Source organism: Salvia hispanica, chromosome 1, assembly GCF_023119035.1.
Source record: "Salvia hispanica cultivar TCC Black 2014 chromosome 1, UniMelb_Shisp_WGS_1.0, whole genome shotgun sequence".
In the NCBI taxonomy this organism is placed as follows: domain Eukaryota; kingdom Viridiplantae; phylum Streptophyta; class Magnoliopsida; order Lamiales; family Lamiaceae; genus Salvia; species Salvia hispanica.
In genome coordinates this window covers 45,061,316-45,088,650 of record NC_062965.1, presented here as the reverse complement: position 1 = coordinate 45,088,650, position 27,335 = coordinate 45,061,316, and the positions used below count along the sequence as shown (strand labels likewise).

Here is a 27,335-nt window from a genome sequence, read left to right as displayed (position 1 = left end):
TAAAATATAATTATATAAAATCACTAAAGAGCTAAATAGATTCAATCGTAACCGTCTTTCCTTTCACGAGTCACGACTAAATGAAAGTTTCGAAACTCAATAACCAGATTTTAGGCAGATAATTGGTGCGACAGGTTTCATCAATATAATGTTCTAAACTGGTAGTAGTATTTTGTTGCGTAAAATGTAAATCTATATATATTATACTCCATATAAATAGTGGTACTAATTTCCAATATTCTAAAGAAGAAAAATCTGAAATTTGGGTCGCAATTAATTGGGTGAATAATAATAGTAGTCCATAGTGTCATTTTGTTTGTACAATATATATAATTAAATAAAATTGGTTCAAATTCGTTTTATTATCTACGAGTATTTATATTTTATAGTCATCAGATGCCATGTGGCCTAAAAGTATATGATTTGATCAGATGCCATGTGTCCTAACTCGTTTGTTGCATAGAATGTAAGAAAATATCTCTAATCTATTTTGGTATAACTCGATTTATATTTGCTCTATTTTCCACTTGTTTGAATATATTTGATTAATAAATGTAAAAGTGTGAAGATTCTAATTTCTAAAGGAGTGGTGGCGTCGTGTGCGTAACTTTGAATCAACAAATGGCAGCATGAAATTATTAAAATGGTGGCGCACTCGCGATAATATTTTATTACTAGTATTTAATATATTTATATTCAATTAATCTTTGAATAAATTTATACCCACTTAAAATTAAAATATAAAAACTAAAATAATAAACGATTCTATCTCCTGTCCAACTCACTCTTGTCTGTTGCCCTCCTCCAATATATATATGGTTTGCATAGTGAGTTAATATTGATTATCATCCTCATTGAGTTAATCGTCCCCATACATACAAACCTTTGCAATATTACAAAACACAATAAAAAAAATCCTTCTAAGGAAAAGTTCAGTCTTTTTTCTTGATTCTTGAAATTCCCCACTTTTCAGTTCATCTTTCATCAATCGTTAACACGGAAACACATTTATTCTGAAAAACCGCACATTGTGGTAAATGGGGAGGAAGAACAGAGCCTTGAACAACGGGAGATTGTCAAGAATTGGCAGCTACGCCATAGCTTCGTCGATTAAGGACCCCTCTTGTATTTCCTGCACGACCTTCAACATTCTCGCGCCTATTTACAAAAGACTCAATCACGAGGTCAGAATTCGACAAATTGGCTTGATTTTCGTTGCTGAATTGTGTGGATTTTGGTAAAAAGATGCTTTCTTGATTATGTGGGCTTTTCTCTACTAAGGTTGCTGTTTTTTTTGCATTGATTGGTATGTTGTTGTGTGTTTTGAGAAAAGGGCTTGATTTTGTTGCTAAATTATGTGGATTCTGAGAAAAAGCTGCTTTCTTGATTGTGTTTTGCTCGAAACTAAGGTTGATTTTTTGGCATTAATTGCTGTATTGTTGTGTGTTTTCAGAAAAAAAGTGGGTCTTGATTTTTGTTGCCAGATTATGTAGATTCTGGGGGAAGTTGCTTTCTTTATTATGTTTTGTTGGAAAATGAGCTGTTGCTTTACTAAGGTTATTGTGTTTTAGCATCAATTTCTATATTGCTATGTGTTTTGGTTGTTTTTGTTTAATGCTTTGAAATGTGGATTGGCAGGATCCCAGCTTCAGAGAAAGTGATGTTAAAGATTATTGGATGGATAGAAATCAGAGAATTTTGAATTGGTTATTGTGTGAGAGATCTTCCATAATCTGTCTTCAGGTTTTGCTCTTTTTTCCTTTGTTTGATTCAATTTTAGCAGCTGTTTTCTTTGATTTATTGTTTAAAAATGTCAATTTGATCATGTCGGTTACAGGAATTCTGGGTTGGGAATGAGGAGTTAGTGAGCATCTATGACAAGAGGCTTGGTGATGCTGGTTACCTCAATTTCAAGCTTGCCAGGACAAATAATCGTGGAGATGGTATGATTTTTAATCCTTTTCCGTGGTTATAAACGTTGTGATGTAGTGTTTGTAGCCTCTGCTATTGTGGATGTGTTTGATCAAAGTGGAAGTATGGTGGAATCCGTGGATATCATCTAGACATGTTGAATTTGGCCCTCTCCTTGCATAATGGATTTTTTAGTTGTCCTTGTTATATCGAGAATTTTCCTTTCGAGGATCTATGTGTAGATAATGCATCTGTTTTTGCAGATGTGTTTGGGGTTTTTGTAGGGATAGAACAGGAACAAGATGTGAATCACAAGGTAGTGGATGCCAATGAAAAGCCTTTTGTGTTTACATCTTGCTAGAAGAATCTTTTAAGAAGCAATTTATAACTTCGAGTGATTCTTTAAGCAATTTAAGCAATTTATGAAGTGATTCTTTGAATTTTACAGGTCTGCTGACCGCCGTGCATAAGGACTATTTTAGGGTCATCAACCACCGGGAGCTGCTGTTCAATGATTTTGGAGATCGAGTTGCTCAGTTATTGCATGTTGAGCTGAATGCGCCCTTTTCACAAAATCTGAACTGTCATGTTCATCAAGAACTTCTCATAGTGAACACACACTTGCTGTTTCCACACAATTCGAGTATGTGCTTGGAGCGGTTGCGTCAGGTATGCTCGATTCTATACCTTATCTATCATGTTTTTCAGGTCAATTTTATTATTAGTTTTTCAGTAATGCAATGTTTTCTTGTGACAGGTCTACAAAATATTGCAATATGTGGAATCATATCAAAAGGAAAACAAACTAAAACCTTTGCCTATTTTATTATGCGGGTATATATTCCTCCCACTCTCGTATTTTCGTGAACCATTCTAAAACGATATGAGACTCAAGAATCTTGTGTTCATTTCTCTTGGTGTAACAGTGATTGGAATGGCAGTAAGAGGGGACATATTTATAAGTTTCTCAGATCTCAGGGATTCGTGTCATCATATGATACTGCTCATCAGTATACTGATGCAGACGCGCACAAGGTAAATTACCGTTTCCTTGAAGCTTCAATTGTTTCTCGTGTATTTGAATTTTGTCACTTGAAAAATTGTTACGATTAGTATCACACCTTCGTGCAGTGGGTGAGCCACCGCAACCACCGTGGCAACATCTGTGGTGTTGATTTTATATGGCTTCTCAACCCCAATAGGTACCGGAAATTGCTAAATGCTAGTTGGAGCGAGGCGGTGTTGGGGATGTTTAAGGTGAGGTACCTAATTTTCGAGTCTTTTAACAACATGCAACTCGTCCAACCTAGCACGTGTATAGACGTTTAGAAAACCCGATTTTCTTGTTTAGGCTGCTCCCATTGCTTAGAGGTCATATATGTGACATTTAAAGTTGTTTGATGGTTTGATATATCTCGTTGCAGTATCAACTTAAGCGAGCTTCACTGACGGAAGAAGATGCCTTCGCGTTTCTGAAGGCTGATAATGACGGTGATTGCATCACATACGCGGGTTTCTGTGAAGCACTACGACAGGTACATAGTTCTTCGCTGTTACATATTACTCTCTCTGTTTGTTTTTCAACGGAATACTAATGAAACGTGTTATTTGGGTGTCGTTGCAGCTCAATTTGATTGGCCATTGTAACGGATTGAGCGATGAGGAGATACAAGGGCTGTGGGTGCAGACGGACATGGATGGGAATGGCGTAGTTGACTACAAAGAATTTAAGGTATTGCGCGTTTACTTTGTTTATGAATCGGATCAACGGTACATACGCTCAACTTTTTCGAAGGGTTCCTTAATCATACGCTCAACTTTTCAGCAACGGATATGGAGCACCTCGTGGTTCGAGCAGGGAGTTGAGGTGAAAAACGATGATGCTTTCTCCACGGATGCAGAGCAGGCAATCGGATTCAGTGTCAAGAATGCAGTCCTCTTCCCCACGGAGGTAGAGAAGGGGATGTGGCCGGAAGACTACTCTCTTTCTGACCATGCTCGGCTCACAGTGGTGTTCTCGCCGGTCAGAATGCCATGCCCTCGACTGATCACTACCCGTTGCTCGTCACAGGACTCACACACCAACAAACTAGAAATCACTGAGGGCTTGGGTTGTCGGATCGAAAGATCATTATGTCGGGGTAACACCAGCGAATAGAACCAGAAAGAGTTCCGATATGGCCGGGCATCATAATGGCGTCGGCTGCTTGTGCAACCACATGAGTATGCGCTCGCCCCGTTGCTGACGACGTCGTTTATAGACAGGAAAACCTCCTAAGATTACTACTACAATGAATGTTGTGATAGGAAATCACAGCTCTCTCTCATTTTATAGTAGTGAGTGGAGTTGTCAGCCTCTTGCAAAATTAGCAATTAGAAATGAAACTTTTTTCAAAAGGTCCACATCTCCAATATATCTTGAATTCACAATTTTTTATTATTCATTGGTCGCACACCATCTTATAAATAATATCACATGCCATTCATCAATCTCCTTAGGGCCTGTTTGATAGGTGATGTGAGATATGTCTAGGCTAGTTAGTGACCAAGATTTAGGATCATGTTAGGGAAAGATATGATTTTAATAACACATGTTTGATATCCTAGTTAATTGGTTTTCTAATAAGCTACTTTGTTTGATAGGAAAGTTATGAAATCAGAAATAAATATGTAATGACAAATTTGTCCTAATTAAATTCAATTATTTCCTAAATTGTCCTTGTTGCATTGACCTAATTAATTCTTATTTCCTATATAATCTAGGCGGGAACAAAAAGAGTATTCACTTATAAATGATTTAATTTCTAAAAGATATAAGGCAAACCTGTACAAAATTATAAAAATATACTATGATAAGTTTCTAAATGCCAATTATCATATTCCTGAATTATGCACAATAGATTGTTGGTGTATGAATACAAAAAAAACAAACAAGATATAAACCAAATTATTGAATAAGTAATGCTATAATATTTGCACAAAGAAATAGAACAGTGCACAATTGTGGAAGGAAGATAATGAGTTCACCTCAATTGTGAGAAACCCTTAAACAAATCCTAGAGAAGAAGTGCACGTAATCACACATGTAGGGTTTATAAGCAACAAATAGAACTCTTCAAAAACCTACGAGAAGAAAGTTATTCCAAATCAAACAAATTGAATCGGTTATATTGAATTGAAGGAAACAAATAAAAATAATATCATCACAAAAAGGCCACAAATTGAATAGCTCACAAAGAATTTTATTATTTTAAAAAAACGAGAGAAAGATTTGGAGATGAATGAGCACCGAAGGAAAATTTTGGCAATGAACTTTGGATTTGCTTGTTCATTTTAATGCAAATTTACTTGAAGGAAGAGTTGATACAGATTTACTTGTAGGATGATTGACGCAGGGCATGAAGGAGAAATTTTTTCTTTTCTAGGTAAATAAATTAAGGGAGATATGCTATCCGACCAAATTTGTGAGATACATGTCATAGCATTTTGGGGGTAAATCTACGGGCTCGGATGGGCCATGGAGATAAAACAAGGGCCAAGATGGTAACTTAAATATGATATCAAACACTTGAAAATGACCATATAAATATCTATATCTAGACATTACTAGCTTATCAAACGGGCACTTACTATTCATCAATATCTTTAATTTGATAATTTTTTGTCAAAAAATAATTTAAATCAAAAGAGTTACTGAAATTTAAAGTTTTTTTTGGTGATTTTGAATAAAGAGAAAATAGTTAGTTTTAACTGCCACATCATCAACATTAATATTCTTTTACTAATTATTTAAATTTAAAAAATAATACTTTTGTATTATTTTTTGAACCACATGATTTCCTGACTAAGAATTAGTCTTAATTTGAAATTGTTAGTTAGTTAGTCATCGATCACAATCCTATTCAATTAAATAAAGTGGTGTTTTGATTTTGAGATAAAAGAGTAGCGAGATATAATCTAGGATTAAGTTATAAGATTATTTAGTAGAAGGGAGTTGACTGTGACTAGATTCTAATTATCACGTGACTATACATCTAGGATTAAGTCATGAAATTTAATCTCATATACCAAATATAATACGTAATAATTTACATGTGATATAATCTTGTATACGGAACATTTTTAAGTGTACTAATTAGTTAGAGTTAAAATTCTTTCCAAACGATGGATTTCAAATTATAAATATTATAGTTTGAGGATCGGGTTGTAATGTACGTGTAGCATAAGGGTGTCCACTATAGTTGGCCAGGCCAAGCCACAAAGTGTGGTCAGGCCACAAAATCGTGGTCGGGCCACCAATGCCCATGTTTCCCACTATAGTGGACATGGCCAAGCCACCAAAAATTTTATTTTTTCCATTTTGTTTATATTTTAATTCTACTACAATAATAATTGAAAAAATGCATACGAACTAAAATTAAAACAAAATCTTTGTTGTATTATACAAAGGGGTAAAATTATACAACGAAAATTTTCGACTTCTAATAAACTACTTTCCTAACGCATATCACGCTCTACGCCCTCCTCCCCTACGATTCCAAACCTCTTCTATCATATCAGCCTGCAGTGTCGTATGTGATGTTTCCCTCCGCATATCGGCGAACCGTTGGATCAAGTATGCATCACTACGCGGTACACCCATGATGGGGTTTTGGTGCCCCTTGCACAGCGGAAGACTTGTACAAAACAAATAAATCAGACGTAGGATCTATTTGACCGATTATGCGATTAATCAATTCACATGTTAAACAGATAATTGCATGCTAGAACGCAAATAATTCATGCTCAAAGAAAGTAAATCCTAAAACATGAATTCTACGGTTTAGGGTTACCGATTTGATTCTCCAAAGAATAGTCGATTGCTCGCGCCTTCTTCACGTGATGATCTTCAATACTAGACCACGATCTTCTCTCTGGTTCCCGAACTGTATCTTGATATCAGGGTGGGCTGATCTTATCAAAATACTAGGACTCGAATAAAGAAGACAGAAGAAATCCTTCTCCAATTAGGAGAGAAATTCGAACTCCTCTAGGTAGAGGGGGACGAAAATTATGAGTAATGATAATAATAATTTCTGTCTCCTTTATTCTCCTATTTATATTAAGTTCATTTTGGGCCCAGACAGGGATCTATGGAAGGTTTTGGATATGGGCTCGCCCAATTAGCTTTTTTACTAATTAAATTGAACCCACAATTTAATACAAGCTTATATTGGAATATTACGAGCAGCCACTACAGAAGTAATATTGAACTCTCCCCATCCAAATCCGAAATTACAAGTAATCCAGGTTTTCACTTTTATTATTTATTTTTCGCGCTTAAGATATAAATGTCCATTAATTAATTAATGTCTGCTATGGACTTAATTAATTAATGTCTTATTAATTCTAAGAGTGGACTTAGCAAGAAACACTTATTTATTATTCATAGAGTAATAAAACTCCAACTGGCCAGTTTTCCGAATAATAAAACCTTGTTCGAGCTCCTCTTGAGGACATTATCAAACGAGACTCACCTCGTGCACGTTTCAACATAATAACAATCCTAGCACCGCTAGATATTAATCACCACTACCCAATATATCGGGATTATTGGGTTGCGAAAAACCCGCACCATTTGATATGTCAAAGTAGTGCATAATCAATACCGTATGCTCAATGATAACATATGTAGATTAAGAAATAGTATTTTATCAAGACCAAGTCTTTCAGTAGATAGCACAAAGACTCGTCTTGCTGTTAGATCCGTTCAGTGCTATACCACACCAATGTCATCTTATTTCAGTAAGGCTTAGAAATATGCGGACCGACATTGCAACCTTTCACGATAGGTAGTCTAAGCCTATCTAGGTTGTGAAATTCTTCTTTTTCTTTTGCAAAGCATTGCATAGATATGACCGTGTTACTTTAAAGTGGACGACGCCCACAACCGGTCTACTAAGCAAAAGACTTAGACTTTGTTTACTTCTTATGCATTTAAATGTTTATAAAACATGATATAAATGCACAAGCAAACACAATGTAATAATAATAGTGATTCTATTCGTGTGCGAGACTGCTCGAATAATACTGAATCGGGTTAAAAGTGGATTGTAGAGTTTTACGTATACAAGCAAGATTCTATTCGCGCGAAACTTACTCGAAACATGCTTTTCAGTATACCAAACCTAACACACCCATTTGCAGTGGGGCGGTTGCAACACCGTGACTCGTACTTGCACCCTCTTCCGGTGCCCAGTTCTCTGCAGAATATCCTTCGTCCTCTATTATCATATTGTGCAATATGATACATGAATACATGATGGAGGCGACATCATTTTCGTGCCATTGTCAAACCGGGCACCGAAGAATGGCCCATCGCGATTGGAGGACACCAAAAGCACGCTCTACGTCCTTCCTAGCACTCTCTTGTTTGGCCGCAAAATAGGTTTGTTTCGGCCCAACCGGCTGCCGGATCGTCTTGACAAACACGGGCCAACGAGGGTATATCCCATCGGCTAAGTAGTATGCCCTGTTGTACTGCGTCCCGTTGGCCATGCATCTGACCGTCGGACCCTCACCCCGACACTCATCATTGAAGAGATGGGACGAATCCAGTACGTTGATGTCGTTGTTCGACCTGCGACACCAAAATAGGCATGCCAAATTCGCATTCGGTAGTTAGCAACAGCTTCCAGTATCATTGTTGCGTGTCTTCCTTTGAATCCAGATGTGAACTGCCCCTTCCAAGCAACCGGGCAGTTCCTCCACTCCCAGTGCATGCAATCGATGCTGCCCATCATCCCCGGAAAATTATGCACTCGCCCGTGCATATCTATCAATCTCTGGCACTCATCGGCATTTGGCTTCCGTAGATACTCCGGACCGAAGATGGCCTGGATACAATTACAAAACTGCCTCAGCGCCCAGAGCAGTTGTTTCACCCAATCCTGTAGGTATTCGTCGAACATATCGAGCGGGTCCGGCATAGGCAAGCTGCCTAATTGCGTGCGGTACACTTCGATATGTCGACAACCTCGGGTCGGCCGCTAGCATCATTGCGCAATGTGAAGCACACTGTACTGTTGTGCCAATGTAGTCGCTATATGGATGAATAGCCGTTGCGACATTCTGAAGCGCGACGGAAAATCTCTGCTGGGTAACGGGGGTTATCGCCAAAGTAGTCTTCTATCAACCGTTGGTGTGCCCCAGACATGGTCACGCCAGATGGTCCGCCGATGATAGAACGGACGAACGCCGCCGCCGCCGCCTCCTCCTCTTCTGGCTTCCCGTTGCACCTCTTGAACGAGTTCATCGAACTCCCTATCCACCAATTGTTGGAACTCATTGTCGGAACTCATTTTTCAAAAGTAGAATTGGTGATAAAATGAAAAGAGTGGAGATTGGAATGGTGTAAAAAATTGGGAAAAAATGGGTATATTTGTAGAAATAATAAAAAAAAAAAAAAATCGAAAAAGGGGAGCCGCGGCTTGTGGCCAGTGCTTATAGGAGGGCCGTGGCTCGCGCCCAAGCGCCGCGGCCGGGCCACGATCGTGGCGCGCCCACGTCCATCCCCCCCCCAGCTGCGCGGCTGCCCACGCCCCCTAACTATAGGGAGCCGCGGCTCGCCTATAGTGGACACCCTAAGCTTTATTACACTAGTAGGTTTCAATAAGTCAAATTTTCTACTACTATTTTTACGATTATAGATTTATCTAATATTCTTGTTTTTAAACAGTCTATTAAAAACGTTCATTTTTTTATTATTAATAAAAAAATTTATATTAGAAACAATATCATTATTTAATAATTGTATTTCAATTGATTTTTTCTGTTTATTTCTCTGCTAATTTGACATTAAATATGGATAGTCCCCTAATAACGTGAGTTGATTTATTCATCTGTTAAAATAAGTTACGGCTGTTAATTTGCAAAAGCGAAAAGAGGAAAAATGAAATGAGTATGATTAAGGGCCCACATATGTTACGAATACGTGGAGATCTCTTGTTGGTTGAATGACTATATTACTCTCCTACTTCTAACTTCATCGTTACGGCTTGACAGATTTCCCAATATGCCCTTAAAGAAGCTTCAAATAATATCGTTTTTATCCGAATTAATGATTTCTACTATATCCTTTTTTGTAGTAGTTATAACTTGCAACAACCCTAAAAAATATATTAATGAAAATTTTCTATCGTTAATTAATGAAATCGTCATTTACATTTTTTAATTATTGTAGTGTAAAATTTTGTGGAGATTATAAACAATTTTAAGTCTCTTAAAACCAAGGTAAAAAACAAATAGAAATCATAATGATTATAATATGGGATAAATTCATAATGCAGTTTTACTTGTTTGGCAGGGCTAAAATGGGTATCTTAGTCTCACACGGTATATACACTGAATTTGAACGCGCTTCGCTCTTTTCTCAGAAATAACAATCTTTTCCTATCTCTCTATATCTCTTTCTTCGTCTCTTTCTCTCTCTCTCTCTCAAATAATATCTGATCCTCAACTCTGAATTTCCCCTGAATCTCATCCTCTTTGCATATAGTAGTTACTTTACCATTAACACTCATCTTTATTTTTACCCTCAATTTTGCAAAAAGCAATACTGTTCAATGGCTGTGCTTCCGGTTGAAGCTTTACCGGTGGGGTATAGATTCCGGCCGACCGACGAGGAGCTGATCGATCACTATCTGAGGCTTAAAATCAATAGGCGGGATAAGGAAGTCTCTGTTATTCGTGAAATTGATGTCTGTAAATGGGAGCCCTGGGATTTACCTGGTAAGTTTGTGCGCTTTTATTTTGCTGGTATTGTTGAAATAAGTAATTCTAATGTGTGGCTTCTTGGTAATGTGCGTTGATTTTTGTTAGCTTGTTAAAATAGGATTGTGTTGTGGGTTGGTTAAGATTATGTGGATCTAAGGTTACGTGGATTGTGTTCATACCAAACATGCACTTAAAGTAAATAAATCAAATAAGAATAAGTGTTGTGGGGTTAATGTGTAATGTAGGTAAGAATGAAAAAGTCAAAAAAGTAGGTGAATATGAAATATTCTTTTGGTTTTGAGTTTAGTGTAAATGGTTGGATGTTTGGTGTGACATATATTGAAAAAATGAGTTTGAATTTGGTGTAAATGGTTGGAGATGGCCTTAGGGTTCGTCCGGTGCGAGTTTTATGCTTCAACTCAGCATGACTTGGTTTGCTATGTAGTATAGCATAATTTAAGCACTACCGAATGCATTATCTTTTAATTTAGGATTTTGATGGAAATTGAGTTTTCTGAGTAATTATCCGATTGATTGTTAGTGGAAGCTAATATGATTATGTTATCTGTCTCGTACACAGCCATACTGATGATGTTTATTGTTATTAGTTGTTGTTGCCTATCATAGATTACACCTGGCTTTGAACTTGGAGGTGATCATAACTTGTGTTTCTTCCCTGTCTTGCAGATTTGTCTGTGGTAGAGTCTACTGACAATGATTGGTTCTTCTTCTGCCCGAAAGATCGGAAATATCAAAATGGTCAGAGATTGAACCGGGCCACGGAGAAAGGTTACTGGAAGGCGACCGGTAAGGATAGGAATATAACTACCCGAAAGGGAGTAAAGATTGGGATGAAAAAGACTTTGGTTTTCTACATTGGTCGTGCACCCGATGGAAAGAGGACCAACTGGGTGATTCATGAGTATCGTGCTACTGATAAGTCTCTGGATGGCACGCATCCTGGCCAGGTTGGAACTTTGTTATTATGCTTATAGTCAGTCTTTTTCTCTAAGAGCGAGCTATATTTTCTGTTGCCATGGTTAGTTTTGTATAGTAGTTTGTTCATGGTTAATTGATTGAAAGATACACATTTTCTTACTCTAAGTAAATGTTGACTAATTTCGAAAGTTTGCAGCTTTAGTTGTATAGTCATTCAGATTCTATAAGAAATTTGAGAACTTGTGAAGAAACCCTTTGCTTGTATTGTGACACTATTGGATTGAGTATGTATCTTGAATATTGTCGCATTGCACAAGGAATATAACAGTATGCATTGATTTCTTCCATTTTCTTGTACTAACTAAATGAGGTGATTTCTCTTGCTAGGGCGCGTATATACTCTGCCGTTTGTTTAGAAAGGCTGAGCTGAAACAAGATGAAGTTGAAGAGATAATTGCTTCCCCTCCTGAAGTTCGATCTGCTGAACATGAACAATCAGAATTGGTGAATCCCAGTTTAGGCGGCACTGCTGAACCACAACCTTCTAGTGCTGGAAGCCATTGGAACATTAGTACTCAGAAAGCTGTAGGTGGCACTGCTATACCTATTGATTGGCAGAGTGACAGCGGCATTACTTATGAGATTGAGGACAATGTACAAGACATTAAATCTATTCCTGTGAGTGAAATAATTAACTACCCAGCTTTCTAACAGTTTCACCAGCTGTAATCATTTAACTAACCTTTTATTTTTCCTTTAATAACCTGAGACTCTACTTATAGTTGCCACTTCTTTGATTCAGCCTAACTCTGAACTGGAGAAACTATTGGATGAGTTTTGCTACCCTGTGCCCCAGACCACAGAAGGGAAAATGTTTTCCCCATTGCATTCCCAGATGCAGTCAGAGCCTGGAAACCCATACTTCTATAACAACATTAATGGTGATATCAGCGATAGTCAACAAACGTTCCCGTTCCAGTATGGAACCAATGCTACTGACGATATTGAAAAGTTCTTGAACTCTGTTTTAGTTGATTTTGAGGAGAGCATCAACAATGGTGACAACTATGTTAACAGTCATGTAAAAGCCAGTAACTCATGTAGTGAGTCGGAGGGTGAGGTGTCTCAGAAACAGGTAAGGAAGTTTCTTTGTTACTTTACTTGTATTAAAGACTAATTATACTGCAAATAATATCGTCTTAGAGCTGGATTTACTTTCTTAACGGAGACCTGATAGCAAATATTATCTCTACTCTAGGGTGATCTGTTTATGCTACCAGTTGAGGCGTTCGAGGACAATATCAAGCAAGAATCTCCATTCCAGAGTGAAGTTTCTTCTAAAATGCTAGCTGTTGATCTTGATGGCCATAGTTCTTATGTTAGCAGTGGTCACAACCAGGGGAACTTGGGTTACGCAACTAACCTTTTTGGATTACCAAATGATTCCTCAACTTTCGCTTCTGTCAATTACATCGGACACGTGTCAAATGTTGAAAACACTGGTCTCTATAGCCCTGCAGTGGAAGACACGAATTCCGGAACTGGCATTGTGATAAGGCAGCGTCAGACTCCTAATCAAAGCACTGTGCAGCATACTGCATCAGGCACTGCTCCAAGAAGAATTCGTCTACAGAGTAAATTTCAAGTTGGATCGGTTCAGTGTGGCCTTCTTAACGAGCCAACTAAAGTAAAGCAAGAAGACGACACAGCCCAGGTGCGATTCTGATCGTTAATTCCAATCAATACCGTTGTCTAGTTTATGGCTATCTAACCTCACATAATCATTGGTACTACAGGATGATGGGAAGGCTTCTATGGTCTCTCCTGATGAATCGAGGGCTTCAACTTCTGTCGATGCAAATACAAATGGAAACTCAAATGACACAAGCACAAACCCAAAGGTCAAAGCCGAATCACCATATGATAAATCAGAAGATACTGTTTCACAGCGCTCCGGTTGTGCACTTTCAGTTTCATCATCGAGATACATGCCTAAGGTACTCATGGCCATGAGTCTCATAGTCGTGCTTCTTGCTGTGTGGGCATTTTCTACCTATAAATGAAACTAACTAGAAATAATCAACCCTTTTTTCGTTTAGTTCAATAGGTTAACACCGGTGCCTGATATTTTGTCGTTTTAAAGCTAAATGTTACGCCTGGGTGCTTTGGATTTTGCTTATTGCTTAGCTTTATGGATGATCGTTTCTGTACATGGTTATGTAACATATATTGGGGATTAACTTTTTTTGTCGTATATGTTTATAGAGATTTACAGGATACAATTGTGGTTTTTTGTGATTGCTAGGTGTTAATGCTGCTTTCCTTGTAGATGTTGTCTTGGATGGTGGAGGCTACATTCTTCATTTTCTCATATGCTTCTCTGAAGTAGAAATTTTGTAAAAATTAGATTTTGTGAATAGAGAAATTTCAAGTATCTTTCCTATGAGGATCTTCCCATTTTAAACCTGAATACTGATTCAAATCCAACATGTTATCATAGGCAAAGCTGAACTAGAAGTGTCCTTGCCAAATGCGTATATATAAGAGGCATATAAAATCGAATTATACCTAAAGAATAGTGATTAATATTGTTTCTGATGAAGACAAATAACTATCCAATACATACCAACACATGATCAATGAACAAAATGAACGAGCAAGTAAAAAGAGTCTAAGATTCCCAAATTAAAAAAATAAAAGGCGAAAATAGAAATAAAAGCAAAGAATACAGTGAAAAATATGAACGAGCAAATTAAAAAAAAAAAGGTAAGATTCCAAAATAAAGAAGAAAGCAAAAATAAAAAACAAAAGCAAAGAATAAAAATATTTAATGGGGTGAGAGAGGCTCGAACTCTCGACCTCAGGATAACTCAGAAGCTATGAGACCTACGCGCTAGCCAACTGCGCCACCACCCCTTTGTTGTTTTGTTTACAAGCTGTATTCTCTTCAACCTTTGTTGTTAGCGTACCTTATTCTAAATTTATAAAGGTGGTGTTCGGTTTCCTAGATAAAATAATAACAATATACGATCTAGGATTGAGTTGTGATATTATTTTAATCATAGGGGATTAGCTATGACTAACTATCTCATGATTATCCATCTAGGATTGAATTGTGAGATTGAATCTCATGAACCAAACACATTACATATTTAATCCGGATACACTACAAAAAAAAGTTCTATTACAGAAAGAACAATCCATCGGTAATTACCGACGGAAAACAGTGTTATCGTCGGATTGGATAATTTACCGACGGATTTACCGACAGAATTTTCGTTGTCCATAGCTAAAAGCAAATTACCGACGAGCAAATTACCAACGGAGAACTCCGTCGGTAAGCCTGTGCTAAACAGGTTTACCGACAGAAAAATAGGTATTACAGACGGAATATTCCATCGGTAAATTTGCTATTTTTAGTAGTGATACAATCTTACTAACCGAACACCCCCAAAGGAAATAGGAACTATATTTAAGTTAATAACTAGGGTTATTAGCGAATAATATCACATATCTACAAAAATACTATTTATTTTCAATAATGAACTTCTAAGTTGGTAACTAGTATCATGAACTAGCCTTGCGTTGTTAAATTACATCAGTGACATATTCCGTCTTTATTTGTACTATGCAGCAATGAAGTGAAGATTATGCAAAAAAATTTGATTATTAGGACAATAAATCAAATGCCACATCATTTTAAAAATAAAGTTATTAGGCAATCTTCAACCATATATAGTACCAAATTTCATTTTTCGTATAGAAACTTCTCCGATCACACTGCAAATCCAAACACTCATTTTTTGTATTTTTGAATGAAACAACACCAAATATAGGTGTGCAATGTAGCTACGGCAAAAAATTTATAAGACATACTAAAAAATGATGTTAAATTAGAATTTGATGCAAATGATTGGAGTAAATTAACTTTCTGGTGTAACATAACTCAAAATTGAGTTTTAGTTTCATGTAAATGGTTGGAGATGACCTTAGTGCCTAATATCACGCAGCTATCCAAAATACAGTACTCCTATTATTTTTTTTAGTGAACTTCAACTTTGGTAAATAATATTACAAACTTACATAGGGTTGTGAATCAGACTCTCATTTAAATCATCAGCATGTGCATGTTAATCCACTCTTGATTGAGTAAAATCCAAAGTCATCTGTTTAACAACTTGTTTATTCTTGTTTTTACACTTGTTAATCCCCCTAGCTAGCTCTCACTGTTTAAACAATCTCTCCACTTTACTCTCTAAATATCATTTTCTTAAATCATGTTGTTTATGACAGAACGAAAGAAGTACTAAAACTCAGAAATTAAACTTTTCAAGAGAAGTGAGTGTAGCTTTGTTGGGTTAGAAATAAATTAATTTCACATTGGAAAATGAGCCTTCATTAATCAAGTAGAGTACTATCAACTGGGCTGCATTATGAAATGTAATAATTATGTGCACAAGTGACAGGTGCGTGCTAGACACTGCGAGTCGTGGCACCATGGCCTCGTGCACCGTGTGACAAGAGCCTTATGCCTTGAGCCTTAGACTTGGATCTTGAAAATTGTTTTTTGGGCTATTTTTTGAATCTGATTGTCGAACTTGGCTTGAACCTAACTTTATCTTCTTGGACTATGACAACAAACGGAGATGAATAGGTCCCAACATGTAGGTCCCTCAAACGATCTACACGTGAATACATGTTCAAATTTATCATGTCTAGATACATCACGATCTGCACATGTCTATAATGTTCGTAACTCTCGGTCGAACGCCAGTCATGATGACACAATTAACTGTGCTCCATGCAAGATCTCATTGCAGTGAACTATGCATGTAATTAGGATAGTTACTGCATGCATTTCATCACACTTTTATCTACATTCCACAAACTCTGCATACGTCCACTGACAAAGTTATGTCTTCATTTCATTTAGTTCGTCGGAGCTCGTTTGTCTACAGTGTTAGCACATTCAAAACAAGGTCATTTCATCTTAGCATAAGACAAGCCAAATCGATATTTCTATCAGGGTGTATCTCATCTCACGGACAGATGCCCTTCCTCTACTCGGCGTAATATTACAACTCTTTGTTTTATTTAATAGCCCTCCAATTTTGCAGTTCCATTTCCATGTACTTTTTCTTCCTCAATTTGTTAAAACTATATTAGGCCCAATAATTTGTTTATGAAATGAGTAATATATTGTAATTTACTCGATATATAAAGCACAACAAAAGAGTGAGGGGGAGAAAGTTGTCCATCTCGAGAAGTTCCTCAATTTGAGGCTATTATATTAAGAGAGATCAATTCCCCCAAATCAATTTTCTTGTGAAACACCCATCAAGGACAACGAAAATACATGGAGATCCATGCTTTCTCCATACATTCAATGCATGAATCCAATTTATCCTTCCAATTTGGCTTTTGTTCAAATACCAAGATTCTATGCCTATAAACTTATAACCAAGGCTTTATGTGATCAAATATTCAAAGGATATACCAATTACCAATCATACCACCTACGACTGACTGTATCTCTGTCTACACTTTCACTTTAAATACACATGTCTTTGTCTAAAGTCCACAATTCCAGGTTGGAAAGCAATGCGCACAAACTTGATTGAGTTCGATTTTTTATCATTTCAAAAACGAATTAAAGGAGAATGCAAATATATTATGAAACGAGAGCATTCCTTTTATCTAGATAATAAACATTTTTATTCATTGCTAGCAATTTATTTATTTGTTCAATATACTCTCTCCGTCTCCCAATAATTGTCCATATTGGTTCCGGCACGGATTTTAAAAAATATAAAGGAAAGTGGATAGAAAAATTAGTGGAATGTGGGTCCCACTTTTATAAATTGGTTTTATAATAGAATGTAAGTGAAATGAGTTAGTAAATGTGGGACCCACTATTATTTATAGAAAAAAGTGAAAATGGACAATTAATGGGAACGAACGAAAATAACGAAAGTGGACAATTAATAGGGGAAGGAGGGAGCATATATAGTAGGATAATCAACTTTTAAATTCTTTGAAAATTGTTTTTATTTGACTCAACAATGTCCAAATTAAGAGATTGTCATCCATCATATCTTAATTATTTAGATAGAAATTCATGTGGCTTCTATTACCGAGAGAGAGGCCCTTCTTCTTTTCTTTACATCCACTGCCACTTGTATGATACACTTATTAATGCTTTATGAAAACACACACACACACGCACTAATTAAGTGTAGGGAAACTAGTAGCAAGAAAAAGTTCAAGAAAAGAATGAATGGTTAAGATTAGAATTGTATTTATAGCCACAGAGACAATGTGTATGGGCCTTTCTTGGAATGACAGTTGCCCTCACTAATCATACTTAATTACATTCTTAAAAACCATAATCGACAATTCTTGATTAATTCAACAATTTTCACTGTAAATGATGTCAAATTAATGGGGGTGGACCTAAAAATCAAAATTTGGCAGCCCCTTTTTGGCACAACTGCATGCTGATGATATCTTTTTTGTGGACATCCCATATTAGAGAAAGAAACCCTTTGGCATGGACTTTGGAGGTGGCAACTTTTGGTGCTACTAACATTGCTGACTCATTTCCACGCAACAAAAATAGAGTGAGAGAAGTCACCTTTCAAGTCTTTGACATGAAAGTATAGGGTTGATTTTGATGTAAGAGGAAAAGATGGATTCATGAAATAGAAATACAGGAATAATAGAGAACGTTTTAAGTAAGTACTCTCTTTCATACCAAAGGCTAGTGGATCCGGTGACTATTCCAAGTGTTGATTTGCAGGTCCCTCAAAGAATGTGGCAACTGATCCAAGGATTTAAGATTGTTTCATACTCAAAAGCAAGAATTGATTATCTGACCATTTGTTTAAGGATGGACGAGTCCAATATCAGTCAAGATTCAACCATACCCCTGGATTACATGTCGATTTTATTGATGTGTTAGATTGAGAAGATCAATCGTGTCGAATCTAAAGGAATTTAAAGTACTCCCTCCGTCCCAAGATATTAGACTCATATACCATTTTGGGATGTCCCAACATACTTGAGTCATTTTTATTTATGGTAAAAATTTACTTTATAACCAACTCCACTTACATCACTAAATAGCATCTCCTAAATTCCTGCGCCCAAAAGAAAGGGTCTAATATATTAGGACGGAGGGAGTACTTTATTCGTCCCATCATAAGCAAGTCACTTTTCTTTTTTGAGTAAGCAAGCCACTTTATTCTTTCTTCACCCGTCCACTTATTCTCTCTCATACTTTATTATCTCTTTACTTAACTCTTTAAATACCAACTTCTTAAATCTCGTATCTAAACTAAGCACTTTGCTTATGGCAGGACGGACGGTGTAGAAATTCTTCATTGTTAAAGTTATATGAGTAGATATAATAATATAAATAAAGTTACGCCAACACACCATTGTTGTTTGGTAAGGGTCATGTCTGGAGTTAACACATGTAGGGTACCAACAATATTACTCCAATTTGGGGTGAAGATCATTTCATTTTGATGAGTTAAGGTAGGTAAGGATGAAACACTAATATAGGTAACTGACATGCATCCAAGTTCTTACCGATTAATTATGATCAATAATATAATATTTCCATCAACTCGAATTGATAACGGTCCATATAGCACTCCACAGTTAAAAATGAATTAGCAACCTTATTAATGTTAGTTCAATTTTAAAAGGGACTTTTCCTATTTGTTTCATCTTTTTGAGAAAAAATACAAGTTTCCAATTTTTATTTGAACTACTAAGATGTGATATATAAACCACCCATGTGACACCAACTAATCGTGATTAACATATTTAATTACACGCAATGCGTAATCACTTTAACATTCCTACAAGTTTTAATCTATTCCAATTACCAAAGATCTAAAAAACAGTACAACAAGATATAATTTTAATGCTTATATACCAAATGATCCGCTTGTGAAAAATGTGCCATCAAAAGTCACTTTTGATTAATGGATGGCTTATCCTTTGCTTCCAAATCTATCAATGAAATGGCTGTTTCCCCTAATCAAGAAATTATATACCACTTCAATTTTATAGTTTACATTAACTCTTTTCAGTAGAGTAGGTAGCCCCTTTTCTTTTGCTTTTTCTTTTTTCCTTTTTTGAGAAAGAGAATGTAGGAGTATACCAGAGTTTAACCAAACCATGAATTTTTCATGTAAAAGGCATACTTTTTATTCAACATTATATGCAACTTATTTTGAGTGGAGATGATATAGATATGGCATTTTTGCTGTAATTTAACTCTTATGTGTGCCAATGAAAATTTGGACATCTGCAAGTCTATGTCTGTGACGCACTATAAAATTTAAAAAAGAGCTATTGGTGTATAAAATCATAAACTTTTGAAATTTGGTACATTTCTCAGGAACATAAAACCTGCTCGCAATAATCACGAACTTATTAAGTGTGGTGAATATACTACGATTTGAAATTTCGGCAAAAGTTTGTGATTTTATCATAAAAAAAACATATTTCGATATGGTATACATATTTTTTTATTTTATACTCTTAATTACAACCCATACACCTAACATGCACACAAAAAAATCATACCATTAAGTGTGCATACATGCACAACACATCGAATTTAGACCCTTTACTGTGTAGTTACCTAATTACTACAGTGGTTAATCTTCTATTAGGCATGTGATTATGAAATTTCCAGAGGGGACATACACCAAACTCCATTCAAACCTAGGCCTACCCTTTTTCCAATTTGCACCATTCAAAATCTCACACACACAATTATTTTTGCTATATATATATATATATATATATTTATGTGTGTAGGAGTGCGTTATATTGCTAACTTTCTTAAGTTGCTAACTTGCTAACTCATCAATGCAGTATATTAAAAATGTCAACACGGTGACATCAAAATGTCAATGCGTAATATCAACACATTATATTGAAGTTCAACAAAATTATGTATTGACATTTTAATGTCATCGTGTTGACATTTTTAATACACTGCATTGATGAGTTAGCAAGTTAGCAATTGATCACACCCCTGTGGGGGTCTATATTAGTTATACCTCACCAAATATACCAACTATTTTCTTTAACTAATCAACTAAATAAATAGTATTTAAATTTGTTTTAGAGGTTTCCTTGTCTAGTTTGTAACTCTGCATGTGCTATGCCATCACACAGACTACTTTAAAGCACTACAATCCACACCGTCCATTTCTTTACAAATCCATCATGTCTTTTTTTGAAGTTTCAATTCCCATATAAATTCTGCTCATCGTTCTCTCAAAATTCTCCCCCCTTCTCCCTCTAACACAAAATTCTCCTTTATAATTTTATTAAATATTTATTGTTCATCACAATGGGCGAAGAAGCTAAAGTAGAGGTTCGTAATCTTTTCTTTCATGAATTAACTCGTTACTATATAAATGTGCATGAACTTGAAACCCTATTTTTTGGGTTAATTTAACAGGAGGAAACGAAGCCTGAGGAGAAGAAGGAAGAGCCAAAAGCAGAAGAGAAAAAAGAAGAAGAAGCCACCAAAGAAGAAGAAGAGAAGCCGAAGCCGCCAATGCCATTTGTGTTGTTTGTGGACTTGCATTGTGTGGGATGTGCCAAGAAGATTGAGCGCTCTATACTCAAGATTAGAGGTCATCTATTTTCTACTAGAATTTTAAGTACATGAAATTAATTAAGTGAAAATTTTCTAATTAAATTATGAATGAAATTGCAGGAGTGGAGGGAGTGGCAATGGACATGGCGAAGAATGAGGTGACAATAAAAGGGGTGATTGAGCCTCAAGCTGTGTGCAGCAGAATCATGAAGAAAACCAAGAGAAGAGCTAAAGTTTTATCACCATTGCCTCAAGCTGAAGGTGAACCCATGCCGGATATTGTTGCTTCCCAGGTACCTACTTTTCAGAAATAAATGTATGGAGTATTTCAAAAAGGAACCTTTTTTGGGTCAAATTCGAATTTAATGGTCCAGACATGCATATTGTCATGTAGAGTGTGAAATCAACCACAATTGCAAAAATAGTCGTTTCTCTTTCTGCAATTACGAGTGTGATTATGTTCGGAATAATATAAATAAATATTTTTGCGATTGCAGGTTAGTGGATTGGCTACGATAGAGCTCAATGTCAACATGCATTGCGAGGCTTGTGCCGAACAACTCAAGAAGAAGATACTCAAAATGAAAGGTACACTCTTTTTCTACTCCGGTTTAGAAAATGTAAAGAAAAATGAGTAAATGAAGTTAGTGGAATAAAATAGTGGAACAGTATGAATGAAATAAGCATTTACCAAAATTAGTAAAAAGTACATGCGACCAAGTATTGGTGGAGGGAACGAAAAAAAAATTGTATTAACAACAGAGGAGTAGTGTTCAAACAATAAAATTCTATAAAAGGTCCAATTTTTCTTATAAAAGTGAACATTTAAAAAAAAATAAAAAAAATGCAGGAGTTAGAACGGCGGAGACTGAGCTGAGCTCCGGAAAAGTGACGGTGACGGGAACCATGGACGGCGACCGCCTCGTTGACTACGTGTACCGGCGGACTAAAAAGCAAGCCAAGGTTGTGCCGCAGCCCGAGCCAGAGCCGGAGAAGCCGGCAGAGGAGAAGAAGGAAGAAAAACCGGCCGAGGGGGAGGAAGCAAAGCCGGCGGAGGAGGAGAAGAAAGACAAAAAAGATCCGGCGCCGGAAGAGGGCGGCGGAGAAGCGGAGGAGGAGGAGAGGAGTATGGAGGAGCAAGGGATGTACAAAATGATGCACTCCTATCATTATCAGCCAATGTATGTGATTGAAAGAATCCCGCCGGCGCCGCAGCTTTTCTCCGACGAAAATCCTAATGCTTGTTTCATTATGTGATCAAAAAATTGGAATCTTATTATGATTCTGTATGAGTATCTTATTTGTGTTTTTGTTATAATAAGATATTACTGCAGAATTTTCTATCTTAATTAAATGTGTTTGTTTGTAATTAATCTCCCAAATTTATGCAAATTCTCAGCTTTTATCAGTGTTTCTCTTGAAATTAAAACATTATAAATCTCATAAATTCCTATTTTATTGATATAGCAAAGAAAGATTATTAATTAGTTGCAGAGTTTAATTAGGCTATAAATTTCCAGATTCTCAAATAAAGCTAATTCAAGAATCGTAATCATAATTTAAAAAATACAAAGTGTCAGGTGGCCACTATGGATCTAGTATGCATGCATAGAATCTAGAAAGAAAAAAAAAAGAAAAAGAAATGAAAGATGTATAAATATAGTCAAAATATGTGTTTTTTTTAATTAAAATATAGTAGTATATAAAGAAGCACAAAATAATACTCTGAAAATTTCATTTGATAGGCCTATAAATAACAAATCTTTCATAATCTTTAATTGGGGGATTCCAGTTAATTATGTCGAACTCAAAATTAACCTACATTTTCCCACCAACATCTCTAATTTTAAGAGTACTTTGCTATTGGACCAACAAGATCTATGTTTAGTTTATAATTCTATGTATGACAACAACGGTGACAAGAAATATAAAAACACACTCCTATAGTGGAAAAATAGAATAAACTCAAATAAGTGCTCTATGAATAAACTAAATGTTATACACTTATACAAATAATTGTAACCAAATATTTATCTAATATTTTAAAAATTAATAGAAGCGTTGAGAATTTTTGAAAAAATAACTATAATTTGTATCTGGTACAGTTTAAATATTTCGAAAAATGATAGGAGTATGTTTGACTAATACATAAAATAACAAATTCCGAAACACAATATAAATGGCATAAAAAGTAATATGGCCATAAAAAATAATCAAATTTCGAAATATACTCCATAAGAAAACAAATTCCTTAAATTAGTCGTGAATTTTATCATTTTAAAATATGTAAGGTAAAGCAAAATTATCGTTGAAAAAAAAAAAGAAATTGTATCACTGGCCACATGGGAAATTTCCGATAGAAATCCGACGTGTACAGTTTTGGAGTATATGTGGCGGATCCAACATGGTAGGACCCGATTCCAACCGCTTTTCTCATAATCAGACTACCAAATTTAGAATTACTCCAACCAATCATATTAGAGAACGGATGTAGTAGTATGTTTAAAAAATTATTATCAGTTTTGTTAGTTAAAAATTGATTGGTAAAGTTGATAAAAATGATTAGTCGATATATTTTTTTTTATTCAAAATTTTCAAATAAATATTAATAATGATGTATTCCATTATAATAAATTTAATTTTTAAAATTAATTTGGTGGTGGAACATGTGCATGCATGCAATTTAAAGTGGTACAAACAAAACATGCTTTAATACCAAAATTGGGCTTCAACTTCTTTGCTAAGAAAAACATCCCACATGGGCCAAAGTATAATAATCCCGACTTTCCGATTGACTAAAAGTAATTCGAATACTAATTTATAAGTCCTCACTAAACTTATCAGACTCATTCATAATCATGCAGTTTATCAATCCAACAAAATCTTCTAATACTGAAAAAACTAGCTAGTTTCCCGAGCACCGAAATGCTCAGTAAAAGGCTAAAGTGCCGGGTATTAGTTTATGCTACTTGACAATGTTGCCGGCTGAGTACTTTTGCTGAGTATTTTTTTAGCACATGACTTGGGTGCTCGGAAAGTTTCATATCGGCCATGATATGTTCCGAGCACATTGGTGTGTTTGTATATTGATGACGTTCATAACGATGACTTTCACTAAAATAAATATTTTTTTTTTCTTTTCTATTCTTATTTTTTTTTACCATATATGTCGTTTAATATCTCCATAATTTGCATCTAGGAATAGGATCTAGCATTAGAACTGGAGTATTTGGTAATTATTATCGAAATTATAATGCAGTTAACTTGTAGTAGTATATCTATTTGTTCATAATTGAAGACAGAGACAAGGTAGTGTAAGAATAGAGTAGAAATTAAATTAATGCAGTAGGTTGTAGAGAAGATTGCAAAGCTAATCATGTAATTTTGATAGATTTAATACAAATAAAAATAAGAATGGTAGTTAGGTTGGTGATTCTCAAAAATCAAGAGACGTATCACGCATGTTTTAGCCCTCCAGATTTCATTAATAAATAGTATCAATGACCTAAAGAAACTCATAACAGAAAAGGTTTCTCAATATGGCCTCAACTTCTCTAAGAAGGTATATATGTTGAACATTCACATTTTCCATTATCATCGACCTCATCCTGATTGTAATCCGTCCCTCTGTAGTTGAGTCGTTTTCATTTTTTTATTATCATGCTGTAGTTGAGCCATTTCTAATTTTTTGCCAAAAAAAACAACTTATTTCTTTTTTTTTACTTTATTCTCTCTTACTTTATTCTCTATTCATCTCTTTAGCTTTTACTTTCCTACTTAATTCTCCTTTCATTTAACTCACTTTGAACACGATTTGTCATAACAATTAACAAAAACTAGTGCAATTAATGATGTAGGCTTGAAGGGAAAGTAGCCCTAATAACCGGCGGCGCCAGCGGCATCGGAGAGGCCACCGCCCGGTTATTTTCCCGCCATGGAGCCAAGGTTGTTATCGCCGACATCCAAGACGAATTAGCCCGCGACGTCTGCAAAGACTTACTATCTCCGGCCACGTTCGTCCACTGCGACGTGACCAAAGAATCCGACGTGGAGAGCGCGGTCAACGCAGCAGTCTCGACGTACGGTTGGCTAGACATCATGATAAACAACGCCGGCATCGGCGGCGCCCCCGAATCCAAGATCACAGAGACGCGCCTCTCGGAATTCAAGCGCGTGGTGGAGGTGAACCTCGTGGGCGCATTCCTGGGGACGAAGCACGCGGCGCGCATGATGATCCCGCGGCAGCGGGGCGGGAGCATCGTCGCGACCGCGAGCGTGTGCTCCGTGATGGGCGGCGTCTCCACGCACGCGTACACGAGCTCGAAGCACGGGGTGGTGGGGCTGATGAGGAACGCCGCCGCAGAGCTCGGGGCCCACGGGGTGCGTGCCAACTGCGTGTCGCCGTATATTATGGAGACGGCGATGACGGCGGGGCTCGGGAGGGATTGGATCAGAGGGTGTTATAGCAACTTAAAGGGAGTGAGTTTGGTGCCGGAAGATGTGGCGGAGGCGGCTCTGTTTCTGGCGAGTGATGAATCCAAGTATGTGAGTGGGCATAACCTTATGGTTGATGGAGGGATTTCTGTCATGAATAACGCCTTCAACCTGTATGATACTGGCGCCTAATATCACAAAATTTTTCATAAACCTACTTTTTTCCATGAGCTCTGAAGTTGGCATATAGTATCAGGAATTTAAATAGTTGTTGAATTTTTCGCGCCGACCACAAAATCCGACTACATTACATTCATTATTTCACCACATATGATATGTGTTTACCACTGAAAAATGATAATGATATGATTACAACGTCTGATTTAATTATCCATATCATTTTAATTAATGGAAGTTGGATTTTGCCGGAATAAATTCTACAACTATTTAAGTTCGTGATATTACACGCAAAGTTCAAAGTTCATGGGATTTTTTTTTTTTTTTTTGTGATATTGGACGTCAATGTCCTGAAATTAAAATATATAATTTGCTAATATCAGATCCAAATTATGTGATTGGGCCTTCACAATACATGTATAACAAGTGTGGATCCAATTATATGATTGGGCTCTTTTTCAAATTTTGATTTGACACAATGAATGTGAATCTGCAGTTCAAGAAATTGTCTGCAAAAATCCAAACTGAATGTGAATCATCTACTAATCCAAATCGTGTATCGAATATTTGTACTTTTAACATTCTTTGAATGCGAATTTGTCGGCAAAATCCCTTTTTAAACAATGACGGCTTAACCTAACTCTTAAACGAAACACGTCATTCCTTAACAAGAATAGGAACACGTTGCAAAAGCTATGTTGAAATAGTGTGTAGTATTACAAAACAAATTCTAGATATTCAAAAGGATATTTGAAGGAATTAAAAATTAATATAACCTTTTTGTTTCTGTCAATAAATATAGTCTATTTGCTGATAAAATCATTCATATAGAATATGTGTTTCTCCATCTAGCATTTATAAAATCAAAATTATTAATTAAACGTAAGATAAATTTTAAAATTAATATTAAAATCACTAAAGATTTGGATAAATTGAATTATTAACCTTTCAATTTCCAAACCAATAATAAAAAGAGAGATGCATATATAAAGATGAAAATGCGATACACATTTCGCAGTGACTAATCACGTGGACGTGGTAACTTAATTTAATATAAAGATGAAAATGCGATGCACATTTCGAAGTGACTAATAACGTTGACGTGGTAACTTAAACTGGTCAAAAGATAAGAACGTAAAACCAAATTTAATTCTGCTAGTATTAAAGGAGCTTTGGGATAGTCATGACTACTTTTAATAATAAAAAATTGAATTAGAGGATAGCGTCGACCTAGAGTTCTACTCATGTGGTAATCAAATAATGGATGCGAATTATTATAACATTAATTTCATTTATATTCAATTTAGTGTTTTCAGTTCTAATGATAAAATACAGAATATTAGGAGAGAAATCAACAAATAATGTAAGATCGGAAAACTATTTTCATCCCTATCACAAATTATAAGATGAGTGCAACATCCAGATTCAAATTTTATATAAAATGAAAATGTTATTTAATTTTATTTTTAATAGTAAGACAACATTTTAA

General features: G+C 35.9%; 5 protein-coding genes and 1 non-coding gene across 8 annotated transcripts; 4 read left to right on the top strand and 2 right to left on the bottom strand.

The window, feature by feature from the left end:
• The first annotated feature begins 840 nt into the window (after positions 1–840).
• On the top strand, positions 841–4,351 carry LOC125221323 (uncharacterized calcium-binding protein At1g02270-like). 2 transcript variants are annotated; one of them, XM_048123769.1, is made up of 10 exons: positions 841–1,184; positions 1,639–1,743; positions 1,838–1,943; positions 2,360–2,580; positions 2,669–2,745; positions 2,838–2,946; positions 3,025–3,168; positions 3,336–3,446; positions 3,536–3,643; positions 3,737–4,351. In XM_048123769.1, exons 1-10 carry the CDS (start codon positions 1,038–1,040, stop codon positions 4,067–4,069), a joined length of 1,461 nt encoding a protein of 486 aa, XP_047979726.1. In that variant the 5' UTR covers positions 841–1,037; the 3' UTR covers positions 4,070–4,351. The 2 variants fall into 2 exon arrangements, with proteins under 2 accessions (XP_047979726.1, XP_047980523.1); XM_048124566.1 differs by having other exon boundaries at positions 842–1,184; positions 3,043–3,168.
• A 3,890-nt stretch (positions 4,352–8,241) lies between these two features.
• On the bottom strand, positions 8,242–8,879 carry LOC125198069. Its single transcript, XM_048096522.1, has 2 exons — positions 8,629–8,879; positions 8,242–8,530 (listed from the first exon to the last, which is right to left on the bottom strand). Exons 1-2 carry the CDS (start codon positions 8,877–8,879, stop codon positions 8,242–8,244), a joined length of 540 nt encoding a protein of 179 aa, XP_047952479.1.
• Positions 8,880–10,349: 1,470 nt separating this feature from the next.
• Positions 10,350–14,050, top strand: LOC125221996 (NAC domain-containing protein 62-like). Of its 2 annotated transcripts, XM_048124375.1 has the most exons (7): positions 10,350–10,680; positions 11,353–11,633; positions 11,992–12,282; positions 12,407–12,739; positions 12,863–13,318; positions 13,401–13,601; positions 13,910–14,050. In XM_048124375.1, the coding sequence occupies exons 1-7, from the start codon at positions 10,515–10,517 to the stop codon at positions 13,931–13,933; spliced, it is 1,752 nt and encodes a 583-aa protein (XP_047980332.1). In that variant the 5' UTR covers positions 10,350–10,514; the 3' UTR covers positions 13,934–14,050. The 2 variants fall into 2 exon arrangements, with proteins under 2 accessions (XP_047980332.1, XP_047980328.1); XM_048124371.1 differs by having other exon boundaries at positions 10,351–10,680; positions 13,401–14,050.
• Positions 14,051–14,435: 385 nt separating this feature from the next.
• Positions 14,436–14,520, bottom strand: TRNAM-CAU. The gene is given in 2 exon segments: positions 14,436–14,471; positions 14,483–14,520. It is a non-coding gene; the product is annotated as a tRNA-Met (tRNA).
• Positions 14,521–20,884: 6,364 nt separating this feature from the next.
• LOC125222009 (heavy metal-associated isoprenylated plant protein 9) lies at positions 20,885–22,604 on the top strand. Its single transcript, XM_048124388.1, has 5 exons — positions 20,885–21,007; positions 21,095–21,272; positions 21,356–21,528; positions 21,733–21,823; positions 22,086–22,604. Exons 1-5 carry the CDS (start codon positions 20,984–20,986, stop codon positions 22,490–22,492), a joined length of 873 nt encoding a protein of 290 aa, XP_047980345.1. The 5' UTR covers positions 20,885–20,983; the 3' UTR covers positions 22,493–22,604.
• Positions 22,605–24,737: 2,133 nt separating this feature from the next.
• Positions 24,738–26,147, top strand: LOC125222016 (momilactone A synthase-like). The gene is made up of 2 exons (XM_048124399.1): positions 24,738–24,797; positions 25,093–26,147. The coding sequence occupies exons 1-2, from the start codon at positions 24,775–24,777 to the stop codon at positions 25,859–25,861; spliced, it is 792 nt and encodes a 263-aa protein (XP_047980356.1). The 5' UTR covers positions 24,738–24,774; the 3' UTR covers positions 25,862–26,147.
• Positions 26,148–27,335: the final 1,188 nt, after the last annotated feature.